Source organism: Atractosteus spatula, chromosome 25, assembly GCF_055471065.1.
Source record: "Atractosteus spatula isolate fAtrSpa1 chromosome 25, fAtrSpa1.hap1, whole genome shotgun sequence".
Lineage (NCBI taxonomy): Eukaryota > Metazoa > Chordata > Actinopteri > Semionotiformes > Lepisosteidae > Atractosteus > Atractosteus spatula.
Genome location: NC_142730.1, coordinates 3,877,275 through 3,892,380, shown reverse-complemented (window position 1 = coordinate 3,892,380; position 15,106 = coordinate 3,877,275). Strand labels below are relative to the sequence as shown.

Sequence of the window (15,106 nt, the reverse complement as noted above, 5' to 3'; positions counted from 1 at the left end):
TGAACACGTCATACTGCATGTGTCTAATACCTAAATTACTAATTAGCTGTGGGCATGGTTAATGACTTGTTTTTGACATACTGTATGTTGTCAGAGCTCTACCAGAGAGAGCTCTTTACTGTCTTACTATTACATCTTTAGTATTTCGAATCTTGCTGTAAATGTATCATGTAGAAAATGTTTTGTGCAATATGTATGTGTGTAAAACTGAACAGGAAGACCTGAGGTTTTACACTGTCACATACAGTATAATATATTGTACACACAAAGGAATGACTTTATTTTTGCTTCACCTCTTTTAAAACCTTAATTAAATAGGGCAAAAGAACATATTAAAAACATTTTAATAATATTTGCCTATTACAATGATAATGTGCCACAATTTCAACAAGGAAACATCATAATTTCTATGTAAAATAGGGTGCTTTATAGTAAAAGGAAGGACTTTTCTATATAGAGAAAAAGCTTTCTATTGTACATACAGCAATATATAACTCTGATTAACTTTTTGTTTCAGTAGTAAATGCCAGTGAAATTGTTTCACTTCTCAATTAAAAAGAAGCTATAATGTCAATAAAAGTACTTTGGGTTGAAGGTTAGACCTTTATTATAATGGTTTATAAACAACATAGTAACATGTAAATACATACCTCTTTATGGACTGAGTTAGAAGTGGTGCCAAAACCCTAAGCCTACCTAATTTGTAATCAATCCACTGTAGAGGTTGATTACATTTATTAGTATATTATATTTAATTTCTAAAACTGAATATTATTGGAACTTATAAAGCTTGTTTCAGTGTTGAACATTAGAACATAAGAAAAATCACAAACAAGAGGAGCTCGTTTGTCCAATCTAGCAATTTGTTCCTTATTAGTTAATTGATCCTAGGATCTCATGAAGCCATTTCATGAAAGAAGCCAGGGTATCGGTTTCAACAACATGGCTTTGGATAAATAACTTTGGATATGATAAGAGTGTGAAAACCTGTGTATGTCCTTCTTACTCCAGCAAGGTCTAATACAAACACAATGCACTGAATATAGTACAGTATGTCACTATATTTAATGAATGACTTTGTGAGCCTTATTCACACATCTTATACAGTGATATTACGTTAAAAATTGATTTATGTAAACAATTTCAGGCATCTAGTTAGTCAGCATTTGTTTGTGGTATATACTGTAGTACTTCGATTTGCACCCTAAATCCTAGCTAAATCATAATCTCAAGACACCAGCCAATCCCAGGTATAGCAGGAATAAGCAGCCACAATCATAAAGGCTGGATTCCTCCAAATTGTGAGGGTGCATTTAAATTAGCAAACGATTAAATCCTGTAAAAAAAGGTAATTTTACATCTCCTGAAAACTTGTGTAGCATCAAGATCTCCAATAACACATTTGTACCATATACAGTAGCATCATAATAAACTTTGATGTTTTAACAAAATGTGTTGTATCAGGGGCATTTTGAAGAATCCATCTTAACATTATATTTTTAGAATTATGTATTAGAAATGCTCCTCTTTTACCTGTTTTATATTTTGATTGTGTTGTCGTAGTTGGAAAGGAAGAAAAGAAGAAAAGAAACTGGAGAAAGTGTCTTGTTCCTCCCTGTTGTATTCATCATACAGTATTTAAAAATCCAACAGTGCTTTGTGAAAAAAAAAATATTAATAGCCTTAACGTATAAAGACGTACATAAATTAACATCAATAGAAATTACAGGACAAAAAACACTGGTACAACATCGAATGTTAGTTTCATAGGCTAAAAACAATATTCACAATTTAAAATGAAAAAATATTTTGAAGTACATGTTAGGAATTTAATCTAGTTTGAAAAGTGCAGATATGTTAATTTTCTGTGGTATTCATTGTCCTCATTTGTCCTCATAATTTTACCAGCAAAAGAATCGACATAAACGTTTCAGTGTGTTCCAGTGGTCTGTAATGTGCCTGCTTCTCTTCACCCTCTGTTTTGTTGCTGGTTTTACCATGATTTCATGTTTAATACAATGTACTCAGCCTTTACTATAGAATAGCATTGAAAACATGTGCAGTTTCCTTGTAAAACATAATGTATGTAAGGAACAAGTAAAGGTTTATTCTATGATGAAAAGAAAAGAGACAGCTTTTCAGTGGAGGAAACATTCAGGTGACTTCTTCAGGTGTTCTTCACTCACCTGAAAAAGGCCCCAGAGCTGGAATGTTGCTTTATTTTTCAGCATGGGATACCTTTATTTTTTACTTTGCAGCCTACACATGCTAATGCAGCTCCCTACTTGAACAAACTGTACAGTATATTAGGCTTTGACACAGAATTCTTCAAACTTATCCCAAATACAGATAAAGTAGTAAGGAGGCAGAAAGACGTCTGAAAGACATAATGCTACATGTTTGCATAAATGTCTTCCTCAAAATCCTTGATATCTTCATAATCTGGTATATCATCTTCCAGAATCTGTGGACACAATGTAAAATGCAAAATTATCCCTTCTTGGTGAAGAGCACAGCTCTGTAATCACATAATAATGTGCAGTTTATTTCCTCACGGAAATGGTCATTGGAGTTTTCACTATAAATATTTAGCAGTTTAACGCCCAGCATCAAACGACACAAAAATATGTAGTGTGATATCACACATCCATTAACTTTGATCAAATAACACCGTGACTGCTACCAGTTTCGGACTTATGGTTTTGAACACAGAATATGATAGCTTTAATTGAAATCTAAAACACATTTGATGTAGTGTGAAATGTAAAATGATCTCTTCTTGGTGAAGAGCACAGCTCTGTAACTATAAGTCCAATAAACCCTCTGCCTTTCCAAAGCCACAAACTTGCCTCCTGCCTATTCTCTGTTGCTCTTGCATATATTAAGGGGATGCTACATGTACAGTATGTTTACTTTTGTTTTTAAACAGAAGCAAATATATTGAGTTTACAATACTATTCCCTAATCATAAAATCTTTATCTTAGACATGGTAGTAGTGACAACTGAAAATATTTTTTTTACTTTGTACAAAGCTTTTTAAATTTGCAAATATCATTCACCAGTAAGTACTCAAAGTATACTTTAATACTTACCATATTATTTGCATAAATGCAATCACTTGTTTCAATGTCTGCAAGTTGTGAAGCATTTTCATACTGCTTTTGAGACCTTCATAATGAGAAATATATTTTAGAAAAAGAGAACCAGAACCTACAGTATATGTATAGAAACATATAACAGTATACTGTATGTATATAAATCTATATACTGATGGATGTACTGTACATATACAGTATGTTTACAGTGTGTATATCCATCAGTTTTCTAAGTACTTTATCTAATACAGGGGAGCTGAAGCCTATCCCAGCAAGCTAGAGGTGCAAGGCAGGACTAGCCCATTGTAGAGCTCACACAGACACAAACTCGCTACATGACTGATTTTCCCAGAAGCCAATTAACTCACCAGTGAACTGTTTGGAGTTTCTGACATTGCTTTTGAATGGTTCAGCTCTTACCTTACTGATCACCAACACTTTGCACTTTGGGTTTGTTAAGGCTGGTGTACCTCAGGGCTCAATACTCGGCCCCCTACTATTCAACACTTACTCACTGTTCCCACTCGGCTACTAAGATCACACGGTCTGAAAGATCATTTCTATGCTGATGATGCTCAAACACACATGAACATGGGGAGAACATTCTTTCTCTCTAACTGTTTAGCTTATTTTAGGTTTGTGTTATTACATAGGTGAACCTGCTTTATCAGTTGTATAGAAAATAATTCTTCCTATACACACTGGTAATGCTTACTTGCAGGACTTAGAGTAAACTGGGTTGATAATCTTCTCAGGTATGTTTTCAGTTTTGTCTTTCTTTTCTCTGTGGAAACAAAATCATTGTAAAGAGCAAATATTTTTGCATTATTATTCCTAAAGAATTATGATTATAATGATTACTATTATTAAAAAAGGATGTTACAGTATCACATTTTCTAAAAAAAAAAATAAAAGAAGAAGAAAGTAATTCATTGTGGGTACACTTGGTTTTAAAGGTGAAGAAAAACATACTTTAACTTTCTCAGCTCTCACATACAGTAATTAGAATAGGTAAAACGGTTAAATTATAAAGCATAACACTATAAGATTAAACAGAAGGTATTTTTTATAGTATTATTACCACAAAAAATATATAAAAGCGGAATACTGCGAAATCTTTCCTATGTATAGACATTTACCTGCTGATAATGTATGAAAAGGAGAAGCTCCAAGACCTGCTAATATTCAAACATTGTCCGTCTTACCTGCTTTGCTCCACTTTCCTTTTATACAGTACTGCAGCTGCAAGTATAAGAAGAATAACACCAGCAGCAGCAGAGGATATTATGTAGATGTATATCATTGTATCTGCAAACAAGATATACAATGTATATAAGAGATCAGTGCAGGAAAAATCTTTTGAGTATTGAATATATTTCTGTGCTAGTGTGTCATTTATATACCATGTTCTGTACTGTTTAATTGTGCTGTTTTCAAAACTGGAGATTAATATTGCCCTTCAGGGGCTAAATTTATCAATGATATGTAAACCAGTTCCTAAAAACTGGAGTTATGTACTGTTTTGAAAACATATGAACACACATTCTGTCTGATATCAAGCTGTTATAAGGTATTTGTATGCATACTTTTAAGTAATATATGTTAATGAAATTAAATGTAATCAAATTTTTCACACAGGAAATGAGAATTTAAAATATCCCCACTTAGCCCAATTTGGGCAACATAATTTTCTGGCGCACGTTCGGCAGCTGCATGTTTTTGATGTAAAATTAAGATGTAAAACAGAAAAAGACAAAAATAGTTGTTGATACTGAGGTGAAATATGAAAAAGGCAAACATCTTGGCTGCCCAACCAGAAAATACAACTTTAAAACACAAAATTAAACATGTCCTGTCTATTTTTATATTTACTGACCTTTACTATGAAACAATATGTACAGTATACTATTTTATTTATTTTAAATGGGTTTCTTCTGTAGAAAGTACAAAAAATGGTATTGGAAAGTCAAAATCTAAGCTACAGCATTGTTCCTAAGACTGCCTATTTTCCTGGAATTAGTTAAAAGTGCATCTGACTTCATTGTTACCATGGGTCACAAAATAGCTGGCCTCACAAATATTATGTGTAAGGCTTTTGTCTTGACCATGTTACTAAAAGATCTGTAAAGCAGAGCCAAATTGATTGCTGATCAACAGTTCCAAATCTTGAGATACAGTATTAAAAAATACAGCAGTTGTCCATGAAAGTGTAACTATTGGTTGTGGACAAGAGTGTGAAAAACCAGCTCTGTAAGTGGTGTTCTATATTATGTGGCAATTGAAAGTGCATCAGGATCTTCTGCAGGCACTTTTTTATTGTATTGGAAAAATAGACATTCAAGACATTTCATACCACTGGTCTGCAGAAATGTAGCCATTGTCACACTCCCATGCACGTTACTGGCAAAGCACGAGATACTGCCTGTGAAACCCTCAACTCCCTGCAGGCTGCCTATGGTCACTGTTTTCTTTGTCTCCAAGGAGCTGCTGGGCAGGGTCTTGTTAGCAAGGATCCATTTGATGTCAGCATGGGGGTTGGAGTCCACAGTGCACCAACAGGTCACTGTGATTTTGGCAGTACAGGTGATGTTCTTCATAATCTCTGGTTTGTCTAAACATAAATGAATTAGGGAAACTGTTAAGATGGAAGTATGTTATGTTAAACAACAAAGAATAAGAAAATTAAATTACTTATTGGGATTCAAAAGGAACTATATTTTTCAGTTTGAGATCTTTACACTTTAGGGATAGTTTTTGTGATGGTTGTTTTTCTGACAGTCCTATAGACAGGGCAGGATTCTACTAGCTATCCACAAACAATAATGATTTTAAGTTGAGGGGTATGCAAGTATACAAGGTTAAATGTTACTATTTCATTTACTTTAATCAGAACAATTAACAGATTGTAGATGGAACCTATTTATTTCTGTCTATTTTTTAAGGGGTGAATAAGAGTATAATCACGTTCACCATTTCTTCATAAATACAATGAACTGTACAAATTCAAATCCAAAAAGATTAGGTAGACTCTTCCATTAGCAGCTCACGTGTGATTGATGTGATAGAAGAATGTCTTATGCTCACCACATTAACTGCCTGGAAAAATCTTAGCCCTATTAAAGAGTGCTGGAACTGGATTCTGAATTTCCCCTGAGGATGGTTTCATTTGACAGGTTGTCTCACTAATCACACAGCTCATCGCAACATCATTTGAATTGGGTCCAGCACCTTTTTTGATGGCGGAATGTTTTAAACTATTTTGGCCAGTGAGTACGATACATTTTAATCTTCAGAACTCTAATTGAAGACAATACAATACTTACTACTGTAAATTTATATTGATTTCTGTTAATTTTGTATTTTAAGATTCATTGATCCAAGTAACCCATTGGCCCCGGGGTTTCAATTATTTTTGAGCCTCACTTAAGTTAAAATTTCCTCCATTTCTTGCTGAGGAAGCCTTCAACATATGACAGGTTCTCTCAGTAATCTGTGCTCTGGTTTATGTATGTTTTAATCTGATTAGGGATATCAATTTTTAATGCATTCTTACATTTCGATCATTTCTGCCAAGTATCCTGTACTTGGCTGATATGAGTTTGTTGGCCAGGTTTGTACAGATTTTGTTCTCATATGATTTATCTTTGACACAAACCAGATACAATATCACTGGACAATCAAGTTAAGATAACATTTTTCTTAACCTCAAGCACAACCATGTCAGATTAGGTTTTTACTTATTTCTTAAACACGATTTTGCAATGTACTGTGCATGATACTGTATCGACAAAAGAAGAGTTTCTAGTATTGCTGATTTGATTTTTTTATAACTAGGAAGATCTCCCTGTTTGTCCCCAAAAAGGACTAAGCTCAAATAATTTTGATAAACTTTACCAAGGTATTTGCTCCTTTCCTTGATATTTTCTAGCTTGATTGCAATGCTTTTCTACTGCACAAAATACAGTGTTACTCAGGAGATCTGTACTCACATTGGACATCTATGTGCACTTCAGGAGATTTGCTCTGTCCCACTAAGTTCTCTGCTATGCAGTAGAAGGCCCGACTCTTTCTAGTCACGTTGTTCTCTGTGTAGATGTTGTTGTCTCCTTCTGACAGCAGATCAGTCTGAGCTATATTGATTTTGTACCATTGGAAACGGTGGGCTGGAGGGTTACTGTGACTGGAGCATGTCAGGACAATGGAGTTTCCTTCCTTAACTACAGAATGGTTGTAATTAACCATCACCTTTACTGGGGCATCTACAGAAAACAAAATACTCAGATAATGCAAGCAGTTCTGTTGCTAAATAAAGAAATCAGCTTTGAAAGTAGTATGTGAATATACTGGAACAGAAGTTTATTTTACCCTGCAATATAGTTCAAATATACAGGCTATCAGTAGTCATTGCACTTTTTTCATTGTTAACAAGAGATTACTGAATGATTTCTAAAATAACAACTAATTTGGATTGTGTTGAGGAACACAGAATTGCAGTAATAACAGTAGTAATAATAGACTTGTTCTGTATACAGAGACTATCACAGTCACATATATTTCTCTAAAAAAAGCAAAAGTCATTTTAAAAAAATGCCACAGGTCACAGGATCAATTTAAGGACTTACATGTCACGTTCAGGGTCACAGAAGTTTCTAATGGTTGTCTTCCCTTGTATTGAACCTTGCAGGTCAGATTTTTTCCGTGGTCATCCACTGTGAGTGTGAATTTCAGTTCTGATGTCAGTTTCCACTGGCCGGTCTCCATTTGTTGTGAGCGAACAGTGATTGCTGTGCTGCTGTGGCTCCAGGTTATGTTCGGACTATGAGCAGGGCAGGTGTGATAAATCAAGCAGGAGGCAGAAACCCCTGTACCTGCCTTTGTGTCTCCACTCAAAGACAGAGTGGGGCTTTGGGCAGTATCTAAAATAAGAAATGCAACACAGTTATGAACCGATAAAAGTCCTAAAAAACATCTTCCAGGATGCTACAGAAAAGTTTATGATTAGGCTAGATGTAATAAATGCTTAATAGAGGCAAAACTAAAGAATTCTCAAAGGCAAGTGATGTACAAAAAATAAACACACAGAACACTATTTGGAAATCATTAACATATATAGCTTTAAGCAGATATTTTCAACACATTAAGACATGCGTTAGAGCTGGGACTTCAGGAGTTTAGAACATTTGGGCCTTTAAGACATAACCCTAAAAATATGTAACAGGATGGGGGTGACTCCTAAAGTCAGGAATTATTTTTGTTTTGGTTGTAGACTATGCCAAACAGCAATGTTAAAGGTGTTTTGAACTCTATATATTAGCAACTGTTTATTACATCTCCCAGAATCACCAATGCATCCACAGACCAGACAGTTATAATATCTTTAGTATTTATAGTAACCAGTTCTGCCCTTCACATAAATGCATTCACGAAACGCAGCCATTCCTTTAACTGCTAGCTCCACTCGCAGAACACATGAGGTGGTTTACTCATAGAGCAGACAGTCCATGGACCCCAGTTACCAATCCCAATGCCACAGACGAAAAGTCCTGCTGCACTATTCTCAGGAAACTTATCCATATTGTAGCCTGACATGCCTTCTGACACCACAGCGAAGAAACAGGGAAATTCCAGGCATTCTCATCAGTCCTGGCGTCCTGAGCAATCTCCAAGTCCATTTTTTTTAAAAAGAGGGAAGAAAGAAGTCAGTGCTGGGGTCTTCCTCTGCTGCTGCCAGTCCTTGGTGTCCAAGTTGAGTCCTCCTGGGTGCAGCGGCCGCAGGTTCTCCCACAGTGCTTCCTTCTCCAAGAGGCACGAGTTCTCTCCTCGCCAGAGCTCATCCCCAGGGGAGCCTCGTTTTGATGATTTGGGTGTGGGCAGAGATAACTGCTCAGGTCTTGTTCAGGAAATGGCCGTATTCGGATAACCAGGTGTAATGATGCATTGTTCCATCACATCATGTTCTTAGCCTCCCCCTCTCAATCATAGGCAGAGTCAAAGGTGTTTAGAGACCCCAGTGTCGCCTCTAAATCGTGTTTGAATTGCCCAGCGTCTGTGCTAAGAGAGCCTTTGGATCAGGGCAGGAAATGGTCAGGTCAGGCATGAGACTGTACCAGCACTATCGGGCCACTGGCCCATCAATGCAACTTAACTTTAGCCCTTTACAGTCAGTATCCCCCACATCCATTCTTTCACTCTATGACAAACAAATGTCAATTTTCTTTTTCAATCTGAATGCGAGTACTGTATGCCTACAGTACATATTTGCAATGGGAGAAATGCTGTAGTATCTTTTAAATATGTTTAAATCCCTTTCGTTTTTGCTAGCAGTTGTAAAATGTTAAAAAGCAGTTAGCGTTCAAGTAGGAACAGTCCAAGCTTAATGTTTAACTCACGGGTGCAAAATATTGTAAAAACATCATTCTCCCACCTCAGAAATATCCCCAGACTACATCCTACAGTATGTTGTCACTGACTACCACTGAAAAGCATCTTCTAAAGTTGCATTGACCGTTGGGGGCTCGAACCCAGGACTCTGGCATCACTCAACAGGGACCCAGCCTGGTGAGCTAAAGAGAGATCTCTCCACAGCCCAGTAGCTGTGGTCCTGCTATCACAGGGAAGTGCGGTGACGTCACCTGCTCTGGTACGCCGGCTCTTACACAGTGCCTGTCGGCCGTAAGCGTTACAATATTAATAAAAATCTGAAGGTAAATTAAATCTGATGAAGAACAAGACACCAAAACCTTCCATACATAAATCTTTGGAAGGGCCTTGTTCAGTAGGAGAATAGCTGAGAATCAGTAAGACAAATAAAACTATCTCACTACTTATTCCAGGTATTCATTTTAAATAAAAAATCACAATCTTGGGAACATTGATGATGGATTTTTTAGATATCGTTAGCATACCATATATGACCAGTTGGACTCTTAGCATTGCAAGACGGCTTTAAATAAAACGTTCAAATACAGAGAACAGATACTATATCGCTGTATGTTCTACCACGATTGTGGGGTGAACAATTTGAGAAAAGAAAAGGCTGTGTCTTACCGTTTATGTTTACGGTTACTCCATCATTCATAAAGGAGTATTTATCAAGTTTGTCAATCTCAATTCTAAAGTGGAACGGACCCTTGTCATCAGGTGCCACTGGGTCTATCTGGAGGGAGCAGTTCTTATTCTGTGGATCTCCTATTAAACGTGTACGACCCTTGAATTCTTGCAGCACTTTATTGGGCGTTTGGTGATAAATGTATTGATTGAAGTCTTTATGCCACATTATTTTCTTATTGCCCTTATCTGAAGAAGGAGGATGGTTATATGTGCAGGGGATCACAACACAGGAGTCTTTGAGGGCCCATATGTTTCTTATGGTGCTAACAGACCACTCAGAAGATGCCTCAGCAAACTGGGTATCAAAATATGCCACTGAAAGAAAAAGAATAGGCTGTCAGTATTTAACTTAATTATGAAGTTTGTGCATTGATGTTCTTAGTGCTACTATGTAATAAATGAACAATTTGGGGCAAAATAAAGTAAAATGTGACTTGTATGTTTTTCTTCCTCTTTCTTTTTTTGTGCCTGCAATAGCAGTTAGAAGAAGGCCCCTATTTCAGCCACACTGTCATAGAACTATACATACAGTACAGTACATTATTGTATCTATCTAAGCAATTGCTCTTCAAAGGCATTTTACTTCAAGGATAATACTTTTGGTCCAATATCAGGTTTGTTTGTGTTTTTACAAATAAGTGTGTATGGGCAGAACTAGTGTCACATTTAGTGACAGATGCAGTCATTGTTCATTAAACTTGGTTAAAATTTTCTTACAGGATGTGCTTTAAATTGTAACTTACTGTAAAACACTTAATGACGGAGTGTGTATATTCAGATAAGCATAGTTCTTCGTAATGCTGTATTTATTCTGCTGCATCACTTGAGCCTGGATTATAACAAACCACTTGCCTATTGGACATCTTATAATTAATAGTGCTGACGGTCCATTAGGGGCAGTGTTAGAAATATACTTTACGTATTTGGAAAGCTTTTAGCATATTAACCATGTCAGACTGTACCTTTCAAATACAAGAGGTGCAACAACAGATTTCCACTTCTTGAACTGAGTGCCATCTCTTCACCCTCACATCAGAATAATCCTTCAGAGACTCTATAATCAAGAATCATATAAAGATTTTTAAATGTCAAAATATGCCCATTTTTATACAATTAAATTGAATGTATTTGCGTGCTGTTTAAGGCCTTTGTAAACAAAAAAAACTACATAATCCCTTGAAAATATCTGCATAAAATATCTGAGTAATGAGGTAATATCAGTGGTACAGTAACTGCCTAAGAGGCAATGCAGTGATTCATTAACTTCCTAATCGACACATTGATAGGTAATTAATTCTAGTTAATAACATAAAGCATGTTTTGATGTTTATTATTTGAAACTATAAAGTCCAAATTGTTTTGTTTGTAAATATTAATGCTTTTTTCTTCTCAAATACATTATTTCTGTTAGTCTTTTTCATTTGGTTGGCTCCTTTAAAATTAAATAATTGTAATACAGTAGTAATTATCCTGTACTTTGGATACAGGATATTTGTTACCTGCAATGTAGTATCCTGGTCAGTGTTACCTTCACTTCCCTGTACTGAGAAATTCTGTCAGTACTCATTATGAATCCAGGACATGTTAGTGATCATCCTAAAATATCCCCAATAATGAGAGGGAAGGTTACACTATATGAGATTTTCAGATATTATTCCTGTAATGTTTGATCAGACTAGAGTGTGTAGATTATTTTAAGTTGTTAATCATATCAGACAACCTATTCCAATTTACAGACTTTCTGGATTTTTAAATGAAAGTGTTAAATTTTTTAAACTGAAAATGTCAAACTCCGCACCCTCACCAGAACAAAAAACGGGAAATGCGTGGATAGATGGAGATCTAGACAAAGAATAAATTCCCAAAACAAAAAGCAGAAAAAAAACAGGAGTGGAAAAGTGAGGTGATCAAACAAATCCTGGAAACAGGATTAACTGAAATAATTAAATAAAAGAAGTAATAAAACCTAATGAAGCCACAATTTAAGGTTCCCACTATCAGAACTTTGGACTCTTCCATGGAAGAGAGAAAGATCTACATGGATTCGTCTCTTTGGACACAGATGAGCAGTTCTCCTTCACTGTGAGTGAGAGTTTGTGTTCTGTGCAGAGAGATTGAGACAATAACCAAGACTAGAAAGACAAAAATGGAGGAGGCAGCTGAATACTGATATTCAGTCCTGCAGGATTCTCTGTCAGCACAGGGAAGGTGTGCATTTGAATTCCACAGAAATGGGTGGAGGAAAGAGAATTTCCTAAGGGATGAAATATTGATCTGTGATACTGAAGGTGATTATGCAGTCATTTGGAAAGCTTAAAGTTTATCAATCTCCAAACCCACCCTTCTCACAGCCTGGGATGATTGACAGTATATTGTTTTCATTGCTACATGAATATTCTCATCACCTCTAACAGTCTATTATAGCATACCTTTAATTTGTAGATTTTGTTTATCTCCACAGGTAAATGTCAGCATCAACATATCACAGCAACGATTGTACTATTCACAGATGTTTATGGAGACCACTCTTGCATTACTTGCATCAACGATTGTTAATTTCCATTCTTTGTGAACAAAAGAAATATAACTTTAATTCATAAAGGGGAACTTATTTAACTTAATACATTCTGTAGGTCTTACTGTAAGTCAGATTTAGAGTATATTATTAGATCCGAGCTAACTTCTCCTTTTTCTGTGAGGTTAGGTATTTGTGGTGTACTTCTCTTTTTCTTGGTAAGCCGACCTATCTGATGGGAAGAATGGATTTATTTTTAACAGACTTTCCATTAGCTGTGTGATTTGTCTTGTAGAAACATTAAACAGAAAGACCAAAGTGATCAAACTATTTCATGACAGGAATTAATAGCTTAATATGTGTTTCATACAGCACAAAGAATCCCTTTCTCGGCACATTTTTGGCTCTTTTTCTTAACAAAATCTGCAACATCATAATTCTTTACTACTTATTCTACTCGGTCCTGATCCACAACTCTTGCGTTCTTCAAGCTGTTTTGCTACAACAGTGTTAAATTTTGTTGCTGATTTTGAACATCCCTGCACACCTCATTTTGTTCAGTACTGACTACATTCACCATATATTTCATGCTCCCCATTGCCCCCATTGTATCTCCTTTTAAATTTATTCTAGGACCTTTGTTTTGATCTACCACATAGATTTTAGAGCTGACAGCCTTCAATTGTATTCTCAAAACTCATTTAGTTTACAAAACATGGCAAGAAGTTACAAATGAGAGGGGGAGCTGTTTGAGGAATGCATCTTGTGGAGTTGCTGATCGCAAAGTCATCCAGCAATCTCATGGGGTTCAAGACATTCCTTTCAGGGTATCAGTTTCAAAAACACTACTGTGTACTGTGTTAAATTGTATTGCAATGTAAATCATCTTAAGGTTCACAAAGTACTGTTCTGTGCCTCTTGTCGCCTGCGACCACTGTTCCTGATACAAATAAGGTCTGTAACATGACACCAGGAGTGAAGAACTATTTTGTAATTTACTGATTTTAAATGATTACTGTGTGAAAACTAATTTTAGATGATTTTGGGGGAGTTGTGAGGAGTTATATTTTTATGTTCATTATTTTTATTCAATTAGTCCTGTACCTCAATATGAAAACTAACATCTCTCTCTCCAGTGGACTTTGTTTACGCAAAAGATCTTTTTTTAACTTAGCTCTGGCCATGGGCTGGCGAGTGTGAAAAGGACTGAGTGTGTGGAGACAAGTGCTAATTATATCAAACCCCTTCCTCTGCCTTAACAAACAAAGCATCTGCAAGAGTTTCCTGTGCTTTCAAAAGACCTTAAAACATTGAGTATAAGATAAGATCACTTTATTGGCCATATTCAATTTCTTGTATTTGGAATTTGTCTTTTCACATACCCCAGCTTGCTCTCCATGAGACACACAGGCGGGGAGAGAGAAGCTTGGGGTCAGAGCGCAGGGTCAGCCATTTATACGGCACCCCTGGAGCAGATAGGGTTAAGGGTCTTGCTCAGGGGCCCAATGGAGTAGGATTCTTCTGCTGGCCACTGGATACAAACCAGCAACCTTCTAGCCACAGGCTCAGAGCCTTAGCCAAAAAGCCACCGCACCACCCCAGAAATTAAAGTACAATTACTGCGCTACAGAAATACAGTACATCAAATAATACAAAGTCCAAAATGTATGTGTCTCTAGAGCATTTAAGAAACTTAATAGTTTGAGAGCAACCACAGGGTCCAAACATGCACAAAGTCTTTATTTTTGAGGATTTGTTTTTTTTTGTGTGTATAAAATTACTTTAACCTTACTGAAAGGTTAGCTACATATAATTCCATAGATCTTAAGATAATGTATTATTGTAGCTACTTGCTCAGAGAAATTCAGTAGTTTAGCTAGAGTAGTTCTGCCTCTTTGACATCAACACTGAATAGGAACAAGTAATAGGTTTATTCCATGCTGAAAAGAGAAGAAAGAAAACACAACGTTTGTTGTGGAGCCTTCTTCAAGTGTGAGCTACCCACCTCAACACTGAATATACTAGAATAAAAAATAATTTTGATGCTTTTATGATTCGGTTCTTATTTTTTATATTTTTTACTTAGTGATACAGTAACCGGGGTGACACGGTTGCACACTGCTTAGCATCAATGCCTCACAGTTCTTGGGCCCTGGGTTCAATTCCAGACCTGTTCTGCCATGTTAGTGTGGGTTTCCTCTAAGTGCTCCAGTTTCCTCCCACAGTCCAAAGACATACTGGTAAGTAAATTGGCCCTGATGTGAGCATACGTGTTAGTTTAGGTGTGTCCTGTGATGGGCTGCTGCTTTTCTGGCTCCCCCACAACCCTGTATTGGATAGAGAGGGGGGCGGGATGGTGGATATACAAATCAGAGGAAGAACTGA

At 36.3% G+C, this 15,106-nt stretch overlaps 1 protein-coding gene across 4 annotated transcripts in view; it reads right to left on the bottom strand.

Annotated features, from left to right (window-relative positions):
• Window positions 1-1,046: 1,046 nt before the first annotated feature.
• Window positions 1,047-15,106, bottom strand: part of LOC148815099 (B-cell receptor CD22-like) — a 32,714-nt gene continuing 18,654 nt past the window's right edge. For 3 of the 4 annotated variants that reach the window (XM_088904981.1, XM_088904980.1, XM_088904982.1), the window contains exons 3-11: window positions 11,169-11,260; window positions 10,144-10,521; window positions 7,719-8,012; window positions 7,086-7,355; window positions 5,450-5,707; window positions 4,302-4,404; window positions 3,812-3,880; window positions 3,094-3,169; window positions 1,047-2,464 (exon numbers count right to left, since the gene is read on the bottom strand). In XM_088904981.1, the coding sequence (XP_088761107.1) occupies window positions 2,393-2,464; window positions 3,094-3,169; window positions 3,812-3,880; window positions 4,302-4,404; window positions 5,450-5,707; window positions 7,086-7,355; window positions 7,719-8,012; window positions 10,144-10,521; window positions 11,169-11,223 (1,575 nt within the window). In that variant the 5' untranslated portion in view covers window positions 11,224-11,260 and the 3' untranslated portion in view covers window positions 1,047-2,392. Of the gene's footprint in view, window positions 2,465-3,093; window positions 3,170-3,811; window positions 3,881-4,301; window positions 4,405-5,449; window positions 5,708-7,085; window positions 7,356-7,718; window positions 8,013-10,143; window positions 10,522-11,168; window positions 11,261-12,635; window positions 12,771-15,106 lie in introns of all 4 variants that reach the window. The other variant, XM_088904983.1, reaches the window with a different exon arrangement.